Below are 26119 nucleotides of genomic sequence, written 5' to 3'. Positions count from 1 at the left end.
CAGCTGCCTTTCAAATATGACCTGAACCAACTGTGGACCATACCAGATATTACTTACCATAGCCATCTTTGTCACATGCTTATAATGTTGCTTGCTCGTCACATGCTATCCCCTGTACTTTATTTTATACTATAGTATACCCATACTATGAGTATAATGAGTGCTTTAACAGGAGTGCGTGCGTGTGTGTGTGTGTGTGTGTGTGTGTGTGTGTACGTACATGTATGTCTGCACAGTGATGATAATACAGAACTGCATTAGTAATATACTGAGCTTAACTGTCCCATAATAGTCTAAATGCTGCTTCACAACTTAAAAAAATATATAATTTTTCTAGGAAATGCTAAAAACATTTTGGTAAACATAACAATGATTATGTTAACTTCTTATTTTTTTTATCAACATAGGTTCTTAAAGGACTAAAACCAAAAATTAATTTATAACCCTAACAAGTATATCCACAGCCATAGAGTAGCTAAGCTTGTTTGCCATAAACTATTAAAAAACACACATGACCCACGAAAGAGCCTGATCGTTTTATTCTGAAAAAACTCGAGGCGGAAGTGTATCTTGTTGTAGATGATGGCGGAAAACAGGCTTACCTTGACACTAAAGACTACGGACTGAAAAGGAATCGAGACTTTACGGTAACAACAAAGATTCACATCGACTCACTGTTAAAGATATTTATTGAATGTGCAGAGCTCGAAAATGGTACGAGCGCCAGTAACTGTAACGGAACAGTTGATATGATCTCCTCTTGGTAGCTATCATTAGCTAGCTAGGTGGTGAAAACACCCAAAATGGCTCGTATGTGTGGCTATACATAGATTTGTCGAACAATTACAATACTTTATTCTACCATATAGATGTGTGTGTGTGTGTGTGTGTGTGTGTGTGTGTGTGTGTGTGTGTGTGTGTGTGTGTGTGTGTGTGTGTGTGTGTGAGTCTGTGTCTGTGTGTGTGTGTGTGTGTGAGAGTCTGTGTGTGAGAGTCTGTGTGTGTGTGTCTGTGTCGTGTGTGTGTGTGTGTGTGTGTGTGTGTGTGTGTGTGTGTGTGTGTGTGTGTAGCTAAGATTCGGCCTGGCTCAGATACACTGCTGAGCAGGCCCATAGTACATCACGAGTGCAATTCCATGCACCATGGCTTTCGTGCAGCCATAAACGCAGTAACAGTTACTTCATGAAGTTGTATCTGAATATTAGTACGGTAGTATAACTACCTTAGTTGTATCAGAATGCGTTATAAATAAGTAAGTAATCTATGGGACGGGGGAGAAATACAGAGTGTATTTGCAACACAAGCAGGGTTTTCCCCATAAAAATTAGCCTCCAAGCCTTAACTTCTTTAATTTTGTCTCTTTGAAGCAGATCTGACAGCTTCTCCAATTCAGTAATTCTCCACGTTCCCTAAAGACACTCATATGTTGACCACTTTATAGTTTGATTGTGCCTCCGTAATATAATGCAAAAATGAAGGTGTACCATATGTCTACAGGTGCTCCTTAGGACAAAGCACATGAAAGAGTAAAAGCACAAACATTAAAGCAAACCAATACTTATAAATAGAAAAACACATGTAGCAATAATTGGTACACCGTGAATACTGGGATGCCAGGGGTCCCAGTGATGGGCTTGATTTGGATAGGCAGCACCCTGGGCTTTGGAAGGGTCACTCAAGGACAGTCAGAGACTTGTCTCGAGGCCACTCCAGTCTTGGCTGTATGTTCTATGTCATTGCCATGTTTAAAGGTGACAGTCTCGAAGTTACGTGCCTGGTGTCTCAGGCATAGTATTTGGGTTCAATTTTTGTCTCAGACCAGAGAATATTTTTCCTCATTCTCTGCCAGAAGGGCCTGATTGATGGAGTGCTGCCGAGATGCTGTTCCTTCCAGCAGGTTCTCCCATCTCTGCAGGAGACTTGTTAAGCTCTGTTAGAGTGACTGTTTGGGTTCTTGGTCACCTCCTTGACCAAGGCCCTTCTTTCCCAGTTTCTCGGTTTGGTCTGATGGCCAACTCTAGGAAGAGAGCTGGTTGTTCCAAACTTCTCGCATTTCACAATTATGAGGATGCTGTGCTACTGAGAACACTCAAAGCTTTAGAAATGGTTTTATACCTTTGCCCTAATCTATGCCTTGCACAGTTTTATCATGGTGGTCTACAAAGAGTTCCTTGGACTTCATGGCTTGGTTTTTGTCCTGACATGCAGTGTAAATTGTCTCGCCTTATATACATAGGTGTTTTCTTTTCTAAACTACATCCAATCAATTCAGTTTGCCACAGATAGACTCCAATCAAGCTCTAAACACATCTCAAGGATAATCAAAGCCAACAGGATGCAAATGACCACAATTTCAGTGCCACAGCAAAGGGTCTGAAGACATACATAAAAGAGAGATTTAAGTTTTTGATTTTTAAGGGGTCTGAATACTTTCTGAGCCACTATCTTTATTATGTATTCAGCTTCACCTTCAGATAAACTGGCAGCAACAAACATTATATTTCATCTCAATCAAATTTTATCATCCAAAGGGAATTATATACACTATATACACTGCGGACACTACAGATAGTAGTAAATTACCAAAGGGCATGCCGAGATAAGACTGTTCTCCCTGGGACAATGGTGCATACTGACCGGCTGGTCATCAAAGAAGCTGGACTGTGAGCTGCTGAGATGACTACAGGTCTCACCGGAAAGGCGGCTCCTCATAGAAAATGTCAGAGAAAATTTCCAAACAGACACTGAATACATCATCGAACCCTAGATGGTTAGTTTCTAGCCTTCAAAAATATAAAAAATTAAATGGTTAGGTTAAGACCATAAACCCTGGTAGACACTGCTGCTAATCCAAATTTAGCAAATCACTCCCCCTAGCGTCCTCGGGCACTTCCAGTGTATCAATTCTTGTATTTTCCCCATTTGTATGTGTTTTAGTATTTTGGGTATCCTTATGTTATTTTTGCTTTCCATCTTGACTTGCTTTTGTGTTTCTACATTTCTGGATTTGGAGCACGTTTCCTAAATGTTTGTCCTTTCTCCTTCGTATGTGCTTCGTCCTTAGGTGCCACCATATATTATGTTCCATCATAAATCACATTATTGAACTTTAAACCTTCTATGTGCTGACCCGGAGGTGTTCAGCCAGTGACAGATAGTTTACATGCAATGCTCCAAATCTACCTGTCTGATTGTATAGACTAATATATCTGTCTGTTGAGAAAGTGTAGATGGATGCTATAGTTATATTTATTCAACAAATAGAGCACTATGAGAAGACAACACTGTGTTATAACAACAAACAAATTGGACATTATTGCTTCATATTCTTTTTTTCTGTCGAAATTAGAGTCCGACCGATACGGGATTTCTGGGGCTGATACCAATTTTAGGCAGTGAAAAATTCTGATATGGATATATCGGCAGATATTCTTTATATATTTTGTAGTGGAGATGATAGGTTCTATTTTATATTATATTCTAAATAGCTTAATCTTAACTAATGATAAATCTTCTTAATATTTAGGTATATCAAAAATAGCTTAATGTATTGAGTTAAGTCACTGGCAAAACGTCTGATGTCCTCTCTGCTAAACCATGTATTCTCTACTCTGTCAAGCTAGCTGTGAAATTCATGCTACAGCTTTGTTTTGAACCATTATTCAAAGTCCAATCAGAAACACTTTTTTCTTGTTTATCAAAACATGTCATCTTTAATAATATTTTGCTGTTAATGTATGATGGTCACAAACAGTAACTCATGGTTTGCTGCTGCCGAGTCAAGAGATGAACAGTTCCTCTACTATAAACACTCGGGAAACTTTCAGCGTGTCTGGTGGCGAAACAGACTTTTAAATTTTAACTTTTGTAAATGCAACGACTGGAATTGTTTGGTTTGGGGGGCATACCAAACTGTGAGTCCGGAACAAAAAACTTTGGTATGAATGCATATAATGTAACCGTTAGTTACACTCCTATTTTTATAACGTATAGGCACAATGGACTAAGATCCTCACACATTAGCTTCCACTCAACTGAAGAGATAAGAAAGTAACTACATGTAGCTAGAAAGTAGCAAGCTAGCTAATGTAGCATCAAGTATGATCAGCATGAGTGATATGATGGTTGTCACAGGAGAGTAAAAGATGGGGATGTTGTTTATTCACTATCCAGCATTGTATATCAACAACTACGTAATAACAACGCGTGAAGTCAACATTCAACAGACTCAATCCACCACCGCACCGTCGTCTGCTGAGCTGCAGAATAAATGGGAAGAGATGCTCTGATGCATGCCTTTCAATCTGATATGTTACTGACTGTACTGACAAAATATAGCTGACTAGCTACCTCGCTATGATAGCAAACAGATGCGATAAGCATGAGTAACATGATGGTTGTCAGGGACAGGGTTATGTTAGCATTATATTTAAAAGGGAAAGTGATGTTTATTAACTTTACAGCAATGTATTACAAAAACTTGTTAGCAACTTACAGTGAAGACACTGCTTGACTCCGCATCACCATCTGCTCAGCTGTGATTGTCCTCTGCTACATATGCTGCAGAAAGTGCTAAGAGTATTGTAAACAGTGGAACTGGAGCATGCACTACTCGACAATGACACCATTTCTAAATTACCCCAAATATTTTTATCTGCATTATGTTCTGTAAAAAAAAAGTTTTTATATCGGTGCATATTGGACAACATATACACTGAAACCGATATATCTGTGATAGGCCAGTGTCGGCCAATAAAATTGGCTGACCGATACAGTGGTCGAGCTCTAGATGAAATAAATTTTTATGTGGTATTTTTCCATATAGATAATTTTCCAGACAGTTAATGTTACTCTACATTAGTTAAGTTTATGTGAAGTAGATTAAAAAAGGTTTTATTACCAAACTGCTATGACGTTTTGGAGGACTGGTCATTGTCAGACATTTTAATATGCCAGACATTTGTTTTTACATGCTAGACTTTTTAATAAATACGCAGCCCTGTTACTGTCCAATTGCATTAGATATTCTTGCATCATGTTATGAACTTTTAAGACTTCTGCCCTCCTTTTTCATTTATGTTTATTGTAATTGTAATGTCGACCTGCATGTTATACTTTCTTCTGTTTAATGTTTCATTACTTAACTTTGATTCTGAGTATTTAACCTCCTTAACCAGTACCTGTTGAGTTGATTATCAACACAATCATCTTTGTCTTTTGTAGATATGATTTTGCCCAGCATGCAAGCTCACCTTTTTCCCAATGATATTTTGTCAAAGCTTGGTCTGTTAAAAGATACTGTACTGTCAATGACTGGAGAACACCAAACTGATTGTTCACACTACCATATGTTTTGGTCTATTTATTAAATGCTGCACACATTTACAGTGCAGTCAGAAAGTATTCAAACCCCCTTCATTTTTTTCGTAATTTGTTATGCTGCAGCCTTGCTAAAATAATTTAAATTAATTTTTTCCCTCATCAATCTACACTCAATACCTCATAATGAAAAAGCGAAACCAGAATTTTAGAACGTTTTGCAAATTTATTGAAAAGGAAAAACTGAAATATCACATTGACATAAATATTCAGACCCTTTACTCATTACTTAGAGTACCTTTGGCAGCGATTACAACCGCAAGTCTTCTTGGGTGTGACGCAACAAGCTTTGCACACCTGGATTTAAGGATTTTCTGCCATTCTTCTCTGCAAATCCTCTTAAGCTCTGTCATGCTGGATGTGGACCAGCCATTTTCAGGTCTCTCCAGAGCTGTTCGATTGCTTTCAACACAGGGTTCTTGCTGGGCCACTCAAGGACATTCACAGACTTGTGAATAGGCCACCCCTGTATTGTACACTGGCTGTGTGCTTTGGGTCAGTGTGCTGTTGTAAGGTGAAATTTCAGCCCGGTCTGAGTTCCTTTAATGTGTCTTTCAATGATGAGAGACTTCTGTCTGGCCACTCTGCCACAAAGCCCAGATTGGTGGAGTGCTGCAGTGATGGTTGTCCTTCTGGAAGTTACTCCCATCTCAACAAAGAATCTGTGGCGCTCAGCTAGAGTGACCATAAGGCTCTTGGTCACCTCTTTTACCAAGGCCCTTCTCCCCCAATTGCTGAGTTTGGCTGGATGACCAGTTATAGGAAGAGTCCTGGTTGTACCAAAGTTCTTCCATATAAGAATTACAGTGGCCACTGTGCTCCTCGGAACCTTCAATGAAATTGTTTTGTAGCCTGCCCCAGTTCTGTGCCTTGACACAATCCTTTCTCTGAGCTCTGCAGGAAGTTCATTCGACCTCATGGCTTGGTTTTTGCTGTTATGCATTGTCAGCTGTGAGACCTTATACAGAAAGACGTGTGCCTTTCCAAATCATGTCCAATCAGTTCACTTCACCAGAGGTGGACTCCAATCAAGGTATAGAAATATTTCAGAGATGATCAATAGAAATGTTAGACACCTGAGCTAAATTTCAAGTGTCATAGCAAAGGGTCTGAATACTTATGTCAATGTGATATTGCAGTTTTTCCTTTGTAATATATTTGCAAAAGTTTCTAAAATTATGTTTTCGCTTTGACATAATGGGGTATTGAGTGTAGATTGATGAGCGAAAAAATCAATTTACACAATTTTAGCATAAGGCTGCAACATAAGAAAATGTGAAAAAAGCGAAGGGGTCTGAATACTTTTAAGAATGCACTGTACAACTGGATTTCATGTCAGATACTGTATGACATAGAAGAAGATGTTTGACATGAGTGACACTCCTACACTATTGCTAAAATAAACTAATTTGATTTGGTGTTTCTTGTTAATGGAAAAACAACCCTCCAGTCAGCCGAAGTTGGGTTGAGGTTTAGGTTATTGAAAATAAGAGTGGGTGGATACTGATACCAAAAATAAGCTAAATGTTTAGATCACATAGACATTTTTCATGTCTGATGATAGTATCTAACCACAACTTTGTGCAAATAAATACAGTGTAAGCCTATCTTCAGTGGACTTGATTTCCTATTCAGGTCTTGTAAAACATTATGTCAAACAGGCCTACACGTTGTTAAAGATGTTTAAGGATGTCCACCATTTTATTATTTGTTTGTTAGTGGTTTTATGCAAAGAAAAGCACACTATAGTTCACTATTTGTGTGTTTATTTTGAATCTTTTCAAGGACATGAGTGTTTAATAATTTGTAGACACTGCATCGTGATCTAATGTTACCTGCAGGGAAAAACTGCACTGTGTGCTTTTAGAACCCTTTTGTCCTGCTGTGAACATTTTGGCAAAGAGGGTTATGCCATGTTTGGACAAAGTTCACCATGTTGACAGCAAGTGATTCTTTGGAACTATATTATTTCTTTCTCTATCAGGCCCAGAGGTTTAAGCTTCTGTTTAGCGTAGCCCCGTAGGTTAAATACATGTTTTCTGTTTGGGTTTTTTATGCTTTTCATTGATTCAGTGCTGTTAATCTTGCTTTACTTTCCAACCCTGAAAGTAAAGCACAATGGGCACACTGGACTACAGGAAAGAGATCTCGAAGCTGACCATTTCTTTATGCTTTGACACATTTTTAAGGGAGGAAACCACAAACAAAATGAGGAATGAGCCAACTTGTTATGAAAAAAGTGCGTGAGGAAAAGGACTTCATCTGAAAACTACCTTTTGAAATTTAAAATTAAAGCTTGTTCATCTGTAATAGTATACTGTATTTCTGCTTTCCACCTCACAGCCTCGCTGTGCACACAGACAGTAATTCACACCTTGCTTCTACCCTTCGTTTGGAACTGAGTGCAACATTCTCCCTTGCCAACAGCATCAGAGGGAACCATTTCATATTTGGACCTGTGGCTGGTGCTGCTGCAGTGACAGCTCTCCATTCGGCTCAGATTGAATCTCAGTCCCAGATTGCTCTCCAGCAGCTTGCCTCTCTAGCGACTATAACTGTTGGCAACCAGTGTCACAACAACAACAGGTTTGCAGCAGGGTTACCTCCTCACCTGGCCCTCCTCAGTCTTCTCAGTAGACAAGAGGTGTCAGCTGTTTAAGACAGATACGAACAGTAAAACCGACAAAACCACACAACCGTGTCTTCCTGCTGCCATGTACCACCACCATTCCCAACAACAAGGGCCACAGCCCTTCTCAAATGGGCCCAGGCCTCATCATCAGCCTCATCCAAGTCAACATCAGAATCGTACTTCCTCTGATATGCTGTCGCAGGTGATGGGTTTCCAATTTCCTCGTCCCACCCAGCTCCCTGATGAGCTAGAGTCTGCTCTAGCTATCCGAGGTGCCAGGGACATGGACCACCGCCTCATTGACCATATAAACCCACCGAACCAAGGCTCAGGTTCTGGGATCAGTCAACATGGAACCTACGCCTCTAATCCAATAACACTCACCTCTGATAATCAGCCGGCCCACCAGCAAGGAGTAGACTGGTCAAGCTACCAACCTCCAACTAAACTGTTTGCCAGTCCTCCACCTAGTGCTAGCCGACAACACCAGGGGCCTCAACAGCAGCCTGAGAGCAGCCACACTGGAACAAGCATCCCAAGCTGGACTGCCTCTGTAAGTGACTCACCGTCATCCCAAGCCCGGCATCCCCCTAGTGGTGGAAGTGGAGGTGCTGGGGATGGTCAGGTTTTGTATACACCAGAGAGTGCAGGAAGTATATTGGCTAGTTTTGGGCTTTCAAATGATGACTTAGAAGTGTTGAGTCACTACCCTGATGATCAACTAACCCCAGATACTTTACCATTCATACTGCGCGACATCCAAATCAACAAGTCAGGCAACCAGAAAACTGTGGCGTCCACTTCCTCATCCTCGTTCTCACGCAGAGTCCATGATATGCCCCTGCCACCTCCCCGCTCTTCACCATTGACACGTTCACACTCCCCGGATGTACCTAGCCTTCTTACTGTTACACAGACAGCAGGAAAAGTCATTGACTATGGTCATGCCAGTCGGGCAAAGGACGAGAGTAGTACCAGAGAAACTTTCAAAAGAGAGCCGCTCTCCAATGAAAGGACAGTTAAAATGTACCCATCTTTATCATCGTCTTCATCAGCTCCAAAAGCAGATAAAGCTGAAAGGCGACAGGTTAATTTGGAACACACTGAACCAAGCAAACATGGAGACCGGGACTATCGAAGGACAAGTAGCGACCATCGCAAGAGCAATCGGTCACCTGGGAGAGAATTACCACCACCATCCAAATCTCGTAATCTAGACCGAGACTACAGGCATGAAGGACCAAAACCAAGGCCTACATCTGAAACCAGAAGTGAGGATTCCTCGAGACGGTCTCTCTCCTCTTCATCAGGCTCAAAACCACACAGCAGCAACAAGAAGTTACCTACCCCCACCATGATAAGTGATTTCACAGCTGTGTCTCCAAAGGCTTATCCCCATATCTGCTCCCTGTGCCACATACAGTGTGGTCAGGAAAAGGTGAGTGTCAACATGCCCTCTTACCAATGTCCAACAGTTTCCTGAGAGAAAAACCTTCACATGTCGAAATTTAGTCTGTAACCTTTCTCACCAGGCAGTTTTCAAGAAGAGTAATTCTGATGTTTTTCAATTACTTTTTTGCATGGTTTGTAATTCATATTGAAGTACGTCAGTACAGTTGCTTTATATGATCTAGCTAAAGTTGTGTGAGAGTTCGGCTACCCCTGGTCAAATTACATATTTTGTTGATTTTTGAAGTGAACAGAAGACAGACAGTAAAAATGTGCTTTTTTCACGTGTTACTGTTACTGCACTGTAACTTTTCATTTTATGAAATTTAAAAAAAAAAGAATTTTTTTAAACATGTTGTGTGGCATGTGCAAAAGTAGGCACCCTACTAAGTCTCTACTTAATTTCTTAGTGTGCTGATATGTAGTGGCAATATTCCATCTATCTGTGCAACATTTCCTGTGCCACTGGCTGCCACACAACACCAGGGCAGAAAATTTCCAAGCCCACGCTTAACAGTTGGCAAAGGTGGGCTACTAAGTACTGACTTAGTAGGGTGTCCAAACTTTTGCACATGCCACAATTACTTTCTGTTTTTTCTATTTTTAGCAAGCAAATAGAAAAAGTAACACTACATTACCATTTGAAGCCTATGCAGAGAAGAAAAGCATGCTTATGCTCATTTGCTCATTAAATGAATGAGATTAAGCAAACCTAAATTTATTCAGTATCCATTATGACAATATTTGTTAAGTACCAGATTTGTCTAAATTTCCCATGAAATGTACAATGACAAAATTAAATATTTTTTATATCTGGAAAACACTGCGTATTTAATGAAGCCATGCAATACCAGTGGGTGTAAGGTAAAAATCTACCCACATCACAAATTTTTGGACATCCTGGTCCTCAAAATACCATCAGATAAAACTGCTGTTTTCTTCCTAAATGATATTCTATTTTCCTGGGTAATGACCAGTCCCAATATATAGTTTAATCATGAAATACATCAATTTGCAAGATGTTGTTTCTTATGGCATTTAAAGGGTGTAACATTATATACTAATGGATAGGGATGATGTCTACAAGATACAATAATGATAACCTGAGAAATTGTCAGGGGATAATAGACGTATTCTCTTAGTTCAGCAGTAATTACTGTTGAATAAACTCATTTGTTCTCTGAGAAAATCCAGTGAGTTTCTTGTGTTCTCAAATGATGTTGTGATTGACTATACATACAATAACTAAGTTTTAAAATGGTATGTACTCTGCTTCAGTGTCATAAGAGTAATTATTTATAGTTGAGCGTGACTTACTTAATTTCTCAAGTATGCCAAGTGTGGAATTTTTTTGAAGATCTGGTTTATTCAGACAAAAGAAATTAGTTAACTGTCTTTTCTTTCAATTTAAAATTTCTCATTGACAGAGTCATATTTGTCTATGTAAGTTTTCCCCAAATTTACAAAAATTTCATTAGGAAAATCAAGATTGTAGCCTGATGAATAATTGGTCCCTTAATTATTAATCAATTACATGTCATGATCTAGCAGAATGTGAAGTGGTCTTTGTTAAAATGACTGAAAGGTTCTATAGGGTTTGTAGGTATCTAACTTTAAACCTCCTGGTTTATCTTAATTATTTTAGACCTGTTAAAGTTGTTTGATCATATGAATTTGTTTTGTTTTATTTTGAACTTAATTTTCATACTTTACAGGCTGTGACAAGAATCAATATAGCATGGGAAACAGATTGGTTGATGACACTGATTGATAGATAATGATGTACTAAATGATATGTCCTCTTCAGGCCTTGAAACATAACTTGGTAAGTTAACTGAACAGCATTTGAAACTAGAAGATGAAAAATGATTTGTTTTTTGGTTGTTTGTTCTGCCAGTGATGTATAGGTTGTTGATGATAAAGACTGGGTCACACTAAAGGTAGTGGAAAGTAAAATGGTTGCAGAACATGTCCAACCAGGAAACACATGATTTGATTTTCTAGAACAAGACTGAGCATTGTCTTGTATTTCTACTAACGGCTGAGACATAATTTGAACATGAATATGGGATCAAAGCACTGGGTCTCAACTCTCAGTTCAGGGTTTTCATACCTTGTTAAAATATGACACAGGAAACTAAGATCCACTTGAGCTTTTGTCAAAACTGATTTGTCAAATCAGTTTTATTTATATAGCGCCAAATCATAACAGTTCTCTCAGGACACTTTTCACATAGAGCAGCTCTAGATCGTACTCTTTCCAATATCATTTACAGAGACCCAACATTCCCCCATGAGGGGGGGGCTTGCATTTTGCAGTTGTAAATAAATAAATAGACTTTGCACATTGCGTACTTCCTCATACATGCGGAATGTCAATCTAGCTTTGTTGGGCATAGTTTATATGTTTTTTTTATTTTTTGATTGTGAAATCTTCCTGTCCCATTTGTCGTTTTTCTTCAGGACTGGGTTGACCATATTAACACTGTCAACCACACTGCTGCCTGCAGAGACCTGCGCAACAAGTGAGTAAATTTTTAATGTGCTGCTGAAGCCTTGCATTTACAGTATATAGTACAGACTATTATGTCATAGTTACTTAGATAAGTGTTTTGCATTTTGGTTTGAATGAACAGTCAAAAAGTATTGAACATGACCCCAAAAAAAGTTAATAAAGCAATTTTTGATAACAGTGAAAGAAATACTTAGAAACACACCCCAGAGATGCTTTGGATTTATTAAGTGCTTGAGGCAAATGTGTTGGCAAACAATTGCCTACTTACACATCCAGAAAACACAGACAAACATAAATGTTCCGCTAACGTTGTGTTTCTGGCTTCGCAGTATACCTAAGTTTAATATTAACTTGCCTTTTTACTCTGGATTAGTCCATCATATCCTGACAAAAAAATCTGTGGGTCTTTGGCTTGTTGCATAGTTGACCCTCTTCATAAGCCACTCATTTACTTCGGCTGTCTCACACATCTTACAATTGGGAAGTTTTTTGGGAAACAGCTGCCTGTTTGGTTTTATAGTGGGGAATTGGCATGAGTGGTGAGAATCAAACATACAACTGCTGTGCAGGCTGTAGAAAAAGGGTAAATTTAGATAAAACTGAAGAGTAAGGAGTGGGCCTACCATTACAAGTGACCATTTCACATTGCACAGAATATTATCTAAGTTACTTTTTTATGCAGACTAAAAGCACAACTTTGTATTGATACATACATTTGTATATTGTAATTCTTTCTAAATACAAGTTTAGGAGTAAAAAGATGTTTGATGACATACTAACGAATGTTTGTGTCTCTCTGAAGGTACCCTAACTGGAAACCAAATCTATCAAGGTCAGTTGGACTCTTGCTCTTATGTTTCCAATAATCTGTTTTTATATTTGACCATCAGCCAATTGGAATCATTCCAATTAGTTGGCAGGTCCAAACATTTCGAATAGGGCAGCACAAAAAGAAAAAAAATGATCCATGCAAATGTAGGCCTTTAAGCTACCACTTGTGACAGCTTTCCTCTGTAATTTCACTGGTTATGTCTGTCAATGAATGTTATCTTTTATCCAGTCGGAGCGGACAATGTGACAGCCGGGCTTTGTGGGATTCCAAGGATCACTCTCCATCCCATTCCGTGTCTCAATCCCTCTCTCGTTCTCCTACCCCAAGTCCTCCTCCCAACAAACACAGGGTGGGCCCCTTCCCCCACAGGCCACATGGGAAGCTTTACTCTCCTCACCATCACCCTCGTTACCACCACCACTATACAGGTAGACCACATACTAGAGAGTAGGCACAATGTGTACAAAGTAGGAAAATGTAGAGGTCTTTAAATATTCATTCGCAAAGTTAGAAATAATATGAGTATGTCCTGAGCTGATTTGCAAAAGTGGTATTGGACTATTCAGTGGATTTAGGTCAAAAATGCATTATTGTGTTCCTTTTAAACAGTAATGTTGTCTCTTAATACACATTAAATAGCAGAATGGTACATATAAATAAGCAGTTTAAACATACTTCAAACATACTAGCACTTCAAAATACTTCAGTTGTTTCTTCCCACTGGGGATTAAAAGAGGTTGTTCAAATTACCAAACTTTCCTGCCTCAACAAACCTATAATGGCAGTTCACTCCACAGATATACAGCACTGCAGAAAAATAAAATTGGATGCACGCTATAGGTTCTTAATACAGAATTATCTAGGCGTTGGTGTTAGCGGATACTCACCAGTAAATGACACAGATCAGGGAAAATATCTCTAGTATAGAATACCCACTTCTAAACTCACTCATTCTCATTTGCTATCCTAAGAACACAGCCATCGGTTGGAGCACCGCCACTCAGGCTCACACAGTCCCTCTCACTCACGTCGAATTTCTTCATCCTCCAGAGAGCATCGGCCTGAGAAGAGGGACAGGGAGTCATCAGGTTAGTCAGTGTGTGTTTTTTATCTAAAGTCTCCCTCCACTTAGAAATGTGTTTTGGTCATTTGTACATCTCTTTGACGTGCAGAATGACGTATGTTCAGTCTCTGACACAAGAAGGCTGTTTTTAAAGTCATCTGCCGAAAGGGGAAAGTTTCTCTGTTTTCACATAAAATCTGAGTGTACGGTGTGTACCTGCAATTTATGACATCACATCTAGTCTAGAGGCCTATCCTGGTCCAACAGGCAACTTATGAAAGTTTGATGTAGAACATTGAAGCCTGTATTGCACATACATTGAGAATGGTCTTTTAGGGATGTAGGAGACATTAGTATTCAATAGTTAAAAATGGCACATATTTACATATCCATAGATTCTGGATTTTTGAATGAGAGAGGATTCATAGATTTCATTTAAAGAATTTCTAACTGGCTAAATGAAATTTCTTTATGGAAAAATCATAGCAGACACAAATTATTCACAGTGTGTTTTTTATTTTTATGAGCCTATATTAGCAGGGTCAGTCAGGAATGTTCATCCTGGACATACAAGGGCTTTAAATGACCAAATATTTCCTAGCTTCTCCTTTTCAAACTTAGGAATTGCTTCTCTATTTTTCATGTAATTGTAAATTCACTAAATTGAATTCTACTATTTGTGAATATTCACATCATTTCTTTTCGCTTTCCTGTCCTCCCTCTGATTCATGGTGTGTTTACAGGGGGTTCCTCTCGCAGTGGTGGGAAGCGTCCATATGATGATTCAACCAAGTGCTCCAGTGAAACCAGCCGGCATCCATCCTCCTCTAGGGCGGGTCACAACTTCAAACATGGACAATCACAGTCCAACAACAAAACTGTCAAGAGTGGGATGAAGACTGGAACTAAGATGCCTAAGATGGCAAGTGCCAAGGGTGCTGACATAGTGGGTATATTTCACTTTAGTTGTGTATAAAGCGACACAGAAGACCGTGGTTTTGAACTAACCTCAGCCACAATTTCAGAGCTAATTATGTAGATTAGCACGAAGGATAGATCATACAGATGTTTTTGGAGCGTTAGAATTCAGAACCTTTTCCTTTGTCCTGAGCTAGTAAGGACTACACAGTTCTCTCCTTGTTCAATGATCTCCAGTATTTTCCTTTGAGTATGTCTAGTTACAATTTTAATTGTTATAACGTTCCTAAAACTGGCTGAATTTTTGAAATGAGTTTAATAGATAACAGCTTTTACACCATTTTAGGTGTTGCCAATATGAGTGAGTGAAGCTTACAGATGCTCGAGGCTGATTTCAAGCACAGTGATAGAAATCATTTAATTTTAGTGGGTTTGACACTAAGACATTGAATTGTTCCACTTTTACTAAGTAGGAATTTTCTTTCAGTCACTTCAGTATTTTCTAAAGCCCAACCACATTTTCATTTTGACTAAAAATTCACTGTTGACTACTTGATCAAAGCAGTAAAATCTTGCATTGGTTTGTCTCTGGTTGACTCATACATGTTTCTTCCTCAAACTAACCAAAAACTTATGAAACCGGTTTCCAGTCTACCAAACCTCCACCAGCCAAGAAGAAGAAGAAAATGGTGACCCAAGCCTCTCAGGACTGGTCTGTTGCAGATCGTCTGGTTTATCTCACAGGCATTCCAAATGATGCCTCAGAGCAGGAAGTTACCGACTTGGTCGGATCCTTTGGCAAGATCAACAACGTGATCCTCATGCCATGCTCTGAGGAAGAGAGCGAGAAGGGCGAAGGACAAAAGGTGCTATCTAAGTGTAACATAAAGGTTATTGATGCATTTTGCAGGAAATTAAACTTTTGGGATTTTTTTTACAGGTTTGATGCTTGTTAGAGATCAGTATAAAAAATATGATAGTGTAAAAGGGAAATATTTTGCCTGTTTAAATGCAATATGGATACTAAGAAAAGTACAAGACGTGCGGGCAGGTATGAAGGGGTCCAAACAGCCTACACAGCCCATAAACACAGACATAAAGACCGAAGCCAGCTAAAAGGTTTTTTTGTTCATTAATTACTTTAAGCTGATACTCTGATTTTATGTAGCAATAATAAAAATAATACTAATAGTTTAAGTTTACTGACAGTCTGTTTTGATAATAAAGTTTTTGTATGTCACTGTTGCAATTTGCTCATGTAGTGAATATTACGGGCAGAAAGAAATAGCATGTTTCAATCATATTCAATCTGGCCATTTCTTTTAAATGGAAGACACTTACTTTCTCTTTAGTTTTATTAAAATTTGCCAAGTCTGCATTTTAATAAATATAAATGTGGCTTACAAGAAAGACCTGCAGATAATTAGAATAGCAGGTGGTCTATTAATCTGTCACTCCTGAGTCATAAAAACTGCAGCTGTATGATAGGTTTCTTGGTTCTATGTTGCAGAACTTCATTATGGTTTCTGTCTGTCCCACATCATCGCTTTATCACCCTCCCTTGTTGCAGGCATCTGTATGCATGGTGAAGGCTGAAGACGCCCAGGCACTGGCTAACTCCACAAATCTTTCCATCGGAGACCAGCAAATCACTGCATCAACAGCCAAGGTACCATGTGGAAAACATACACATGGGGCATTGATGGCATATTCTGTTTAAACCCTTCAATACATGGAAACCATAAAGCTAGAAAAACTTAATGGTTTTGCCTGTGTATATAAATGCAGTTGATAGTAAATGTAAAAAAGTGTCTACTGTTCAGTCAGAAACTATATAAAACACAAAATTTTTTTCTGTTCCTTTTTTAAATTTTTAGGCATGTATAGTTTCATTTACACTCTCAGTAAACCTATTTCATTTATTTTAGAAACCTGAAGGAGGGCAGTCTTCTGGTGCCAACAACAGGTTTGACACAGTTGTCATCACCATGTCCCTTTTTAACCCCATATGCTGCACATTCACCCTGCCAATTTCAAACCTGCTCTAGCTGCACTGAACTATAAATCTTTCTGACCTCACAGCAAACATGCTTCAGGACAGGAAAAGGGTGCTGCTGGGGAAGACTCAGGTAGGACAACAAAAAACGAACTTACTGGGAGTCTGCAGTCAGCCAGTCAGCCAATGCTAGCATATCCAAATCCATCATTGTCAATATATGCTCAGTATATAAACTTATAATGACTATATCTTAACTATACTTGAGTAGTTATATTAAAAGGTGCCACTGCTGTAGCTTGGGAACATGTAGACTGGTTTCTTATCCCATGCTTTTACTGGGTTGTAATGTTAACGTACTGAAGTGTGAACGTAGCTCTTTTTGCCCCCCCCCCAGGAGGTGAGGCTGAGCAGAAGACTTTTGATGAGGTACATGATCCATACACATCTTGTTATATTAATATATTAATTTTTTCTGCATCCATCCACATTCAAAACCCCAATTTCTTCATCCATCAACATTCAAAACCCCAATGACAAAACGAAAACAGAATTTTAGAATTTTTTGCAAATTTATCAAAAAGAAAAAACAGAAATATCACATTGACTTAGTTGATGCATTTGGCAGCCTCGGGTTTTCATGGGTATGATGCGACAAGCTTTGCACACCTGGATTTGGGGACGCTTTGCCATTCTTCCCTGCAAATCCTCTCAAGTTCTGTCAGGTTGGATGGGAACTGTCATTGGACAGCCATTTTCAGGTCTCTCCAGAGGTGTCCAATTGGGTTCAAGTCAGGGCTCTGGCTGGGCTACTCAAGGACATTCACAGAGTTGTCCCTAAGCCTCTCCTGCATTTTCTTAGCTGTGTGCTTGGGGTCATTGTCCTGTTGGAAGTTGAACCATTGGCTCTGGACAAATTGAACCTGAGTGCTCTTGACCAGGTTTTCATTAAGGATATCTCTGGTACTTGGCTACGTACGGCTTTCCTCAATCCTGACCAGTCCCCCCCTATCCCTGCTGCTGAAAAACACCCCCACAGTATGATGCTGCCATCATCATACTTTACTGTTGGGATGATATTGGGCAGATGATGAGCGTTGCCTGGTTTCATCCAGACATGACACTTAGAATTGGGGCCAAACAGTTAAATCTTGGTTTAATCAGACCAGAAAATCTTGTTTCTCACAGTGGGAGAGTCCTTTAGGTGCTTTTTTGCAAACTCAAAGCTTTATTATGTCTTTCACTGATGAGAAGCTTCTGTCCGCCCACTCTGCCATAAAGCCCGATTGGTGGAGTGCTACAGTGATGGTTGTCCATCTGAAAGGTTCTCCCGTCTCAAAACAGGATCCCTGGAAGCCATAGTGACCAGTTCCAAACATCTTCCATGTTAGAATTAAAGAGGCCGCTGTGCTCCTGTGAACCTTCAATACAGCAGAATTTTTTTTGTAGCCTCCCCCGGATCTGTGCCTCGACATAATCCTGTCTCTGAGCCCTAAAGGAAGTTCCCTTGACCTCATGGCTTGGTTTTTTCTCTGATTATGCATTGTCAGCTGTGAGACCTTATATAGACAGGTGTGTGCCTTTCCAAATCATGTCCAATCAAATGAATAAATCTCAGGTGGACTCCAGTCAAGCTGTAGAAACATCTCAAAGATGATCAAGAGAAATGTCAGGCACCTTAGCTAAATTTCAAGTGTCACAGCAAAGAGTCTAAAAACTTATGTTGATGTGACATTTCAGTTTTTCCGTTGTAATAAATTTGCAAAAATTTCTAAAACTATTATTTTTCTTTTTGATTGTGGGGTATTGAATGTAGATTGATGAGGGAAAAAATGTTTTACATGATTTTAGCATAAGGCTGCAACAAAATAAAAATTTAATTAAAAAAAAAAAAAAAAAGAAATCCATCTGTAAATAAAAGCGTTGCAGAAAAGGGCTGGTAAATGTGTTCTACCAAATCCTCTGGCTCATGTTATTAGTTGGACATACAGTTGTATGTAAAAGTTTAGGTATACATACTGTATATACTGGATATAAATAAAAATTAACAGTACTTTAAACATTTTAGAAGGCTAATTATTTAATGTCTGCTTTTACCTCTTTTCACTTAAAAATCTATAAAATTTGTAATTTGCCTACTGTTTCAAAATTGCAATTCTGGTAAATGTATGTTAAAATTGGGTTTAATCACTTGTAATACAATATAAGTATTCATGCGTTTTCCTCAAATCCCAATACAATTTCTCATACAGAAAGGCATGGTGTTGATCACAGGACTTCCTGAGAGCAGCTGGTTAGAGAGTGACATCATTAAGCTGATCCAGCCCTTTGGAACTCCCTCTGACATCATCTTGGCAACACAAATTGGAAAGGTTGGTACAAATACAGTTTTATCAAAAGTTTTTACTGTTTCTAAGAGAGAAGAAAACACTTTGACACAAGTAATACAAGTAGGTGATGCAAGTCTTAAGTACCTTAAACGTTTTTGCTATCCAGTTGGCTTTCTCTGATAGTTTAGGCCACAAACCAGATGCTCAATAATAGTCGTGAATACCCCACGCAATGCAAAACATAAAAAATGTATACTTAGTAATGAGTATAAATAGTCTACAAAACTAATCCGTCCATATTTACTATTTTCTGGATTTCTTAATTTTTGCATAGTTGTTATTATGTTGACTTTTTTTTTTTTTGATTTTTGCCTATATAAATATAAGTATTTATATTTCTGTTATATTATATATTATATAGCTATTTTTCATGGCAGCCAATGTCCGAGGATGACCATTTCCAGTGAAAGGATATATTGTGGATGTACCTTCAACACAATATTAAGGACCTTTTCGTATTTTAGGTACTTGTGTCAGTGCCAGACATGGAGATTGCACAAGAGATAGTGAAAGTCCACACCTTCATCCCTGCGAAGATTAAAGACTCTGAGCTGAAGATAATCCATCTCAAACAGCGTATTGGCCTCAGAACACCGGTAGGACTCTCAACATTAACCCAAATCCTTTACCGTATATTATTCATCTTTTCTCCTCTGTTGCTCTCTGATGTTTCTTTTTTAATTATCTTAGTTTTGAGCAGTTGGTTCTTTGATATTGACTTGAAGTGTGGCATTTAAGTCACTAGTTCTAAAGAAAATAATTTTTTGTTTCCCTTTTATGAACAATGAACCTTGAGCAATAACTACTTATACTAAAGTTAAACTAAAAAACTCTTTACACAGGTGGCTCTGTACAATCTACTGATGGGATCAGTGGACCCATTAGTGAGTATTTCTACTGTTACATATTACTGTCGTGTTTATTTATTTTTTTGGTTTATTTAACAGGGACCATGCACATTAATAAAGTTTGCTGTAAATACACCAGAGATGGCAAAGGGGCAGTTTTTAATCAATATTAATGATTATCAAATATTGTTCTAATTGTGTGTTTGGCGATCCAAATATAGATGTACACTAAGTTCTTTGCAGTAGTAAAACTTAAAGTAAGCTGAAGATTTATACTGTGAAACTGCAGTATCAAGTGTTCAGTTTACAGCAAAATCAGACTAACATCATAGAAATCTTTACATGCTGTTCTCTGCACACACCCACTTTTCTGACAGCTGCTTAACGCTATAATGATTCAGCGGTGTTTGTCCCTGTGATGCAGTGTGCTCAACTTAAGAAGCTAGAAAGAACCTTTGAGCAGCACTCTTTAGACTTAGATAAGCAAGGACAGTCCTGCAAAATGTGACCAATGCGGCAACTTTAAAAACTAGTATTTATCTTTGACATGAGTTTAAGTTCTAATTTACAGAAATTTAGAAATGCACATTAAATTAACAAACAAAACCGTATTTTACATGGATATCGTAATGTTGCAAAAAGTCAAGGGACTGTGAAACCATCATTTGTTGACGGTAATGAATATGTCAACTTTATATCAACTTTAATAGTCTGTATACCTTGAACAAGTAATTATCCACTAGTTAATAAATGAATGTTCTTTTGTATCCTACAGGAAAGTCCTGTTCCAGTAGGCTGGAGCAGCCTCTTGGTGATCAGTAATGTTCCCAACACGCCGTCTGGCGCCTCTGAGGTCCAAAAACTGGTGCGACGCTTTGGTACCGTCATCAGGACCCTAGTGCTTAACTATATGGTGAGGGCTTTATGTCTGTGCAGCTGCAAACATGCTAATCGATTATATAGTAAGCCACCCTTGTCCTGAATATCTGTGTCCTCAGACACAGCTAGTTCCTGGGTTGAAAATCTATTCTCTCCAAATCTGTCATGTGTCAGTCTTAATTTGTAACGCAAAGAAATCCCACATGCTGTTGACATGATGTTGTGCCTCTTTCTGCTTAGGTCATTTGCGAAATGGCAACTGCAGCCATGGCCTTGTCCGTCTACAAACGCTTCCATATGTTTCCATGCATCATCCAGAACAACCCTCTGTTCTTCTCCCGCAAGCCTGACCCCAAGGCCAACACACAGACAAAAGTAATCTGTGCATACCTTGATTCATCTGAGGTCAGTAACTTTAATAATTGATTGGCAATTCATTATCCATTTAGACAAATTTGTTATCTACTACTGGCATAATGTCCTTAAGCATCAACTCCTCTCAAACACCTGAGTGCATGTAAGTAATGTAACACTGCTCAATACCTCCTTGTGTCTGGTCATAGAATACACCTACAAATGGCAAGGGCAGCCAAATAGCAGCAGCTGCAGACAAAGAGGAGACAGCACATAAAGAGAAGTCTAAATCTCCTTTGGAGGGGATGGAAACAGATGCTGTTGCGACAGATGAGAAGACGAAGAGCACAGAAACGATTAAAGACGAGATCAAAAAATTTGAGCTTACCAGTGCTGTTTCCAACGCTTCGGCTGCACCAGAAGCCAAACCGCAGGCAGTCTTGGATATAGACATGAGAGAAACATCCGCACTTAAAACTGTCATAGAGATAGCAGAAGAGAATAAAAGAGTTAGTGCATCCGAAGAAGGAAATTACATGACACCAGTTGGCGAAGAGATAAAGTTATCTAGCTCTGATGGTAAAGCAGCTTCCAGGGAGATGGTCATGCCAGAGCTCCCGAAGGTAAAATATGCCAAAAATGTCTGTCTGCTGTTGTCAGCCTATTATTGGAGCCAGATTGTTCTCCTGTGTAGCTAAGCCTGTAAGTTTTGACATCTCTTCTTGATCTGTTTCACCAGGTTACTCAAGAAATGGTTAATGCATTACTTGTGGAGTGCCGAACAAGAGCCGCCAGCAATCCCAACAACATAGCAGCTTCCACTGGTGGAGAAACGGGGGAAACACCAATAGAGATAGAGCAGGGTGAAAAAAAAGCAGCAGAGGAGACAAAAGAACTGGCCAAGAACCACACAGATGAGGATATGAAGAAGCAGGAGAGAGAGAGAAAAGAGAGGGAGGTGAGAAAGGAGAAGGAGGTGAGGGAGAGAGAGAGGAAGGAAAGAGAGAGGAGGGAGTGGGAGAAGGAGGAGAGGGCTGAGAGGGAGTGGGATGAAAGAGCCAGGAGAGAGAGGGAGAAGAGGGAGGAGGAAAGAAGGCAGTGGGAGAGGAGGGAAAGAGAGAGGAGGGAGAGAAAGAGAGCATACGGTGAAGGTTTGTCAGGATCAAAGTCGTCTTGCAGGTCAGAGGGATACAAGCAGGGCTGCTGGAGGGATGTGCAGTATAACAACTCAGAGGCTGAGACCAAAATGGTGAGAAGGTGCTGTAGGGTCAAAAAAGTGTAGAAACTGGAGCGTTACATCTCTCATCTTTGTTCTTATACTTTTTGTGTTGTCGTGCAATCAGGTGGTGGTGGAGGAGGAGGAGTTCGAGTTCCCATTCAACATGAGTGACTTTGTGACAGTAGATGAAGTAGGAGATGTTACCAACCTTCCTCGCTCTCCTTCTCCTGTTGTTCCCATGGAAACCACAGACGGAAGGCAGGATGCTCCCACATCTGTCCAACAAGACACTCCAGGGGTACAATTTAGCTTGTATATGTCACATAAAAACTTTTTCTCTACATGTTTATTGGAGTGTCTGAGACTTACATTTCAACTGTGTAATGACGTCAGTCCTTTTCTTGTTTCCACTTCTAGGACACACCCATGGAGGTTGCCACAGAAACAACACTGTCGGATGCCACAGTGATCCAAGTGAAGTCTGTTGAGCAAATATCAGAGTCTGAATCTATGAGTGGGCCAACAGTTGAGTCATCAGACAGTTTGGCATTGTCAGCTTTAACATCCAGTATGGTCCTCACTGCTGCAGCATCCCCCTTACCAGCCTCACAAAGTGACTCTTCTCCCGGCCAAACAAATGTGTCAACATGTCAACCAGAACCACCTGAGATTGGTACAACCTCACACTGATTTAACCTCTATTATGAACTGAAGGAAACACAATCTTACTTAGAATTTTCTTCTTTAATTTTAAGTTTATAATTATATAATTCATTTTGGCCTGGAATCTGTCATTATTTTTAGAAACCGAACTAATAGCCACTCTGGACTCCACCCCAGGGGTTGAACGCTTTTCCATGCCTGCCAATGCAGCTTCAGGCAGCTCATCTGAAGCTGCCCCAGCGGACTCCTCCTCAAACAGCCCAGCAATAGTGGCAGTGACTGCAGAGAGTGAGGAAGATAAGAAAGAAGACAATGGTCTCAATCACAGTCAGGCTAAGGAGGACGACAAAACAGAAGAACAGGAGAAGATGCAGGATCAAGAGGACAAAGGTATGACAGCTCCTGCTGCAGAGGAGGGTACAGTTCATGTGATTTTGTTTGAATTAGAACCATGGGTTGCAGCAGTACCTTATTGGGTAGACAATCAGGCTTGTCACTATAACATTTCTGTTAGGATCCTTGAATTAGTTGGGAGCATGTGGATGTGTAAAATGAGCAGAATTGTATAGTTGTGTTAGGAAGCTCTCAGCCTCACGAAGCTCCTCAAGATATTTTTTCATTTATGTTTTGTGTGTGTACAATGTTCTATTTTACCTTATCTTAAAAGTGTTTGGGACAATGGCATGTTAACCGTGTGGCAGGTAGTTTCCATAAGGGATCCGGGTGTTTAGTAATCAAAACACCAAGATGAAGACACATGAGGCCCACTTGAAAAAGCATAATTACTAGGTTATCTGGGTAAGCTTGTTGAGCAAAACCAGGACCAGGTCTTTTTACATCTGTGGATGTTTCAGATTTTAAAGAGGTCCCTGTCTCTTTTAGGAAAGCAAGAGATGTCTAAAGACCAAACAAATGCAGAAGAGGGGAGAGTGAAGAAGAAATTACAGACAAAAACTCCCATGAGCACAGACTGCTTTCTCCCTCCTTTTGACCCCAGCAATCCAGTTGGTATGACACTATTCTCCATGTCTGCCATTGTGTGTTCACTCTTGTGTTCATCAGTGTTTTTTCTACATGTATGTTTACAATGTCTGACAATCTGATGGCAGTGAACAGTTGATAGAGATCACTTTCATGTCTGTGTGGGTGTGTGTCCACAGGTATGGAGTTCTTAGTCCCAAAGACAGGTTTCTTCTGTAAGGTGTGTAATCGATTCTTCAGCGGAATCAAAGAAGCAGAGATCAACCACTGCAAAACCGTAAAACACTACAAGAACCTACAGGTAGGCAACACAAAGTTATTTGTGTAGGGCATTCCTCATTTTTTCCTTTTTATATAATTGACTCTTTTTGACATGTAATACAGGTGAGATTATTTCCACATCGTTGTTTGTTCACAAAGAAGCCAGGATATTCCAGTCTACTCCAGTTTCCCTTTTCTTTCTCTTCTAGAAATACTTGCAGACTATGAAGACAGTGAATGTGACTGCCAAACCTGACCTCAGCTGAATGTGGCTATGAAACTCTTGATTGAATTTTGCCATTCCCCTCCTTTTGTACTGTCTCTTTATTTCTCACTAAAGGTCCAGATTCTCATACAGGTGTAGATTAGTCTCATGTATTGTCTCCATTTAAATATATGGTATTGATTTTTCTTGTACAATTAAGTGAAATTAGTTGAACTGTGCAGTGGAAGATAGCAGCCTGTAAAACTGCACATTCAATAAAATGTCTCTACAAAATTAGCTCTGATCATTCATTCACAATCTGAATCTCTGATATTTCTCCATCTGCATTTTAATAGGGTTGATGATATTTGATAAGCATGTCTGCTTTAAATTTTTTCAAAGGTTTTTAACTTGTTTTTAGAATAGCTGACAAAAAAACTTTCCTGTCTGCAAAAATTGTGATCTCAAAAACGATTTATACAGTCACAGTCACCACATACTAATGTCTAAAAAGAAAATACACACCACAGTAACATTACAGTATAGCAGAAAACGTCTTTTTGAAAACATTACACCAAATTATATATTTACACCTGCACTCTACTTCCTGAGGCCACAGTCACCCCAGCTCCTGTATATTCTCCTTGGCTAGATGCCTTGGATAAAAGAGTTTTTTCTGATGAACCCCTATGCATGACTACAGACAGTGATGTCCACAGCCACAGTAACGGGGATGTAAACATTAGGGTTGCATTCACAATCTAACCATCACAACCATACGATTTACTGAACCAATGAATGCTTCTCAAAGGAGGTAGCATGTCCTCCCATGACAAGCACAGTTACTGTAAAAAACCCAGATGTGGTTTGCTGATATGGCCTGCCATGTGTATCTTATGTACTTATCCTGCACTATATGCAGTAGAATTGATAAGATTAGTAACTTGGAAATACAAAACATATTAAGATGAAATTAAGACTGTGCTTGCTCTGGTCTCAAGACAAACCAGTCATCCTTTGTGTGGGAGTTGCCAAGTGTCAAGTTATCTGCAGGACATTTATTTTACCAGAAAATGGCAGTAAACAGTGTTCTAAGTAATGAAGCTGTTTTAACCCATTGTGTCAGCAATCCCTTAGTACCTCAGAAGGCTTCATATCACCATCACTAATTTTTATAAGCTTTTGTGTTTCCTGAGTGTTATGTGATCATGAAGCGTGATTTGGTTTAGGGTGGTAATAAACCATATACAAACTCTTTGGTCAGTATAAACCAATCAACTCTGACTCTGCATTATGTTCACATCTAGTGTTAAAAACAAATAAAACTACACATCTGTCCGGTTCTGCTATTCCCATAGCAATTAATAATTAAAAAAAAGAAAAAAACATCAAAACAGATACAGTAGTACCAGAGATATAGACCATTGACCTCCATAAAGTAGCCTTAAGCAGAGATAAGAAGCAGGCTGCAGAAGTCTAGTAAACTCACTTCTTTTTAGCCTCACACCACCAGATTTTTTTTCCCCCTTTTTACT

General features: G+C 39.2%; 1 protein-coding gene across 1 annotated transcript; it reads left to right on the top strand.

Annotated features, from left to right (window-relative positions):
- Positions 1-544: 544 nt before the first annotated feature.
- LOC120800226 (zinc finger protein 638-like) lies at positions 545-24865 on the top strand. The gene is made up of 26 exons (XM_040146156.1): positions 545-647; positions 7569-7618; positions 7723-9449; positions 11924-11985; positions 12778-12807; positions 13036-13235; positions 13779-13895; positions 14614-14816; positions 15439-15654; positions 16359-16457; positions 16717-16754; positions 16871-16917; positions 17182-17213; positions 19037-19156; positions 19639-19770; positions 20017-20058; positions 20798-20935; positions 21142-21306; positions 21465-21878; positions 21995-22504; positions 22599-22772; positions 22892-23147; positions 23279-23527; positions 24020-24145; positions 24298-24419; positions 24589-24865. Exons 3-26 carry the CDS (start codon positions 8094-8096, stop codon positions 24643-24645), a joined length of 4905 nt encoding a protein of 1634 aa, XP_040002090.1. The 5' UTR covers positions 545-647; positions 7569-7618; positions 7723-8093; the 3' UTR covers positions 24646-24865.
- Positions 24866-26119: the final 1254 nt, after the last annotated feature.

This window comes from Xiphias gladius, chromosome 15 (assembly GCF_016859285.1).
Source record: "Xiphias gladius isolate SHS-SW01 ecotype Sanya breed wild chromosome 15, ASM1685928v1, whole genome shotgun sequence".
NCBI lineage: Eukaryota > Metazoa > Chordata > Actinopteri > Istiophoriformes > Xiphiidae > Xiphias > Xiphias gladius.
The sequence above is the reverse complement of the archived record's forward strand: the minus strand, read 5'-3'. Positions and strand labels throughout refer to the sequence as shown.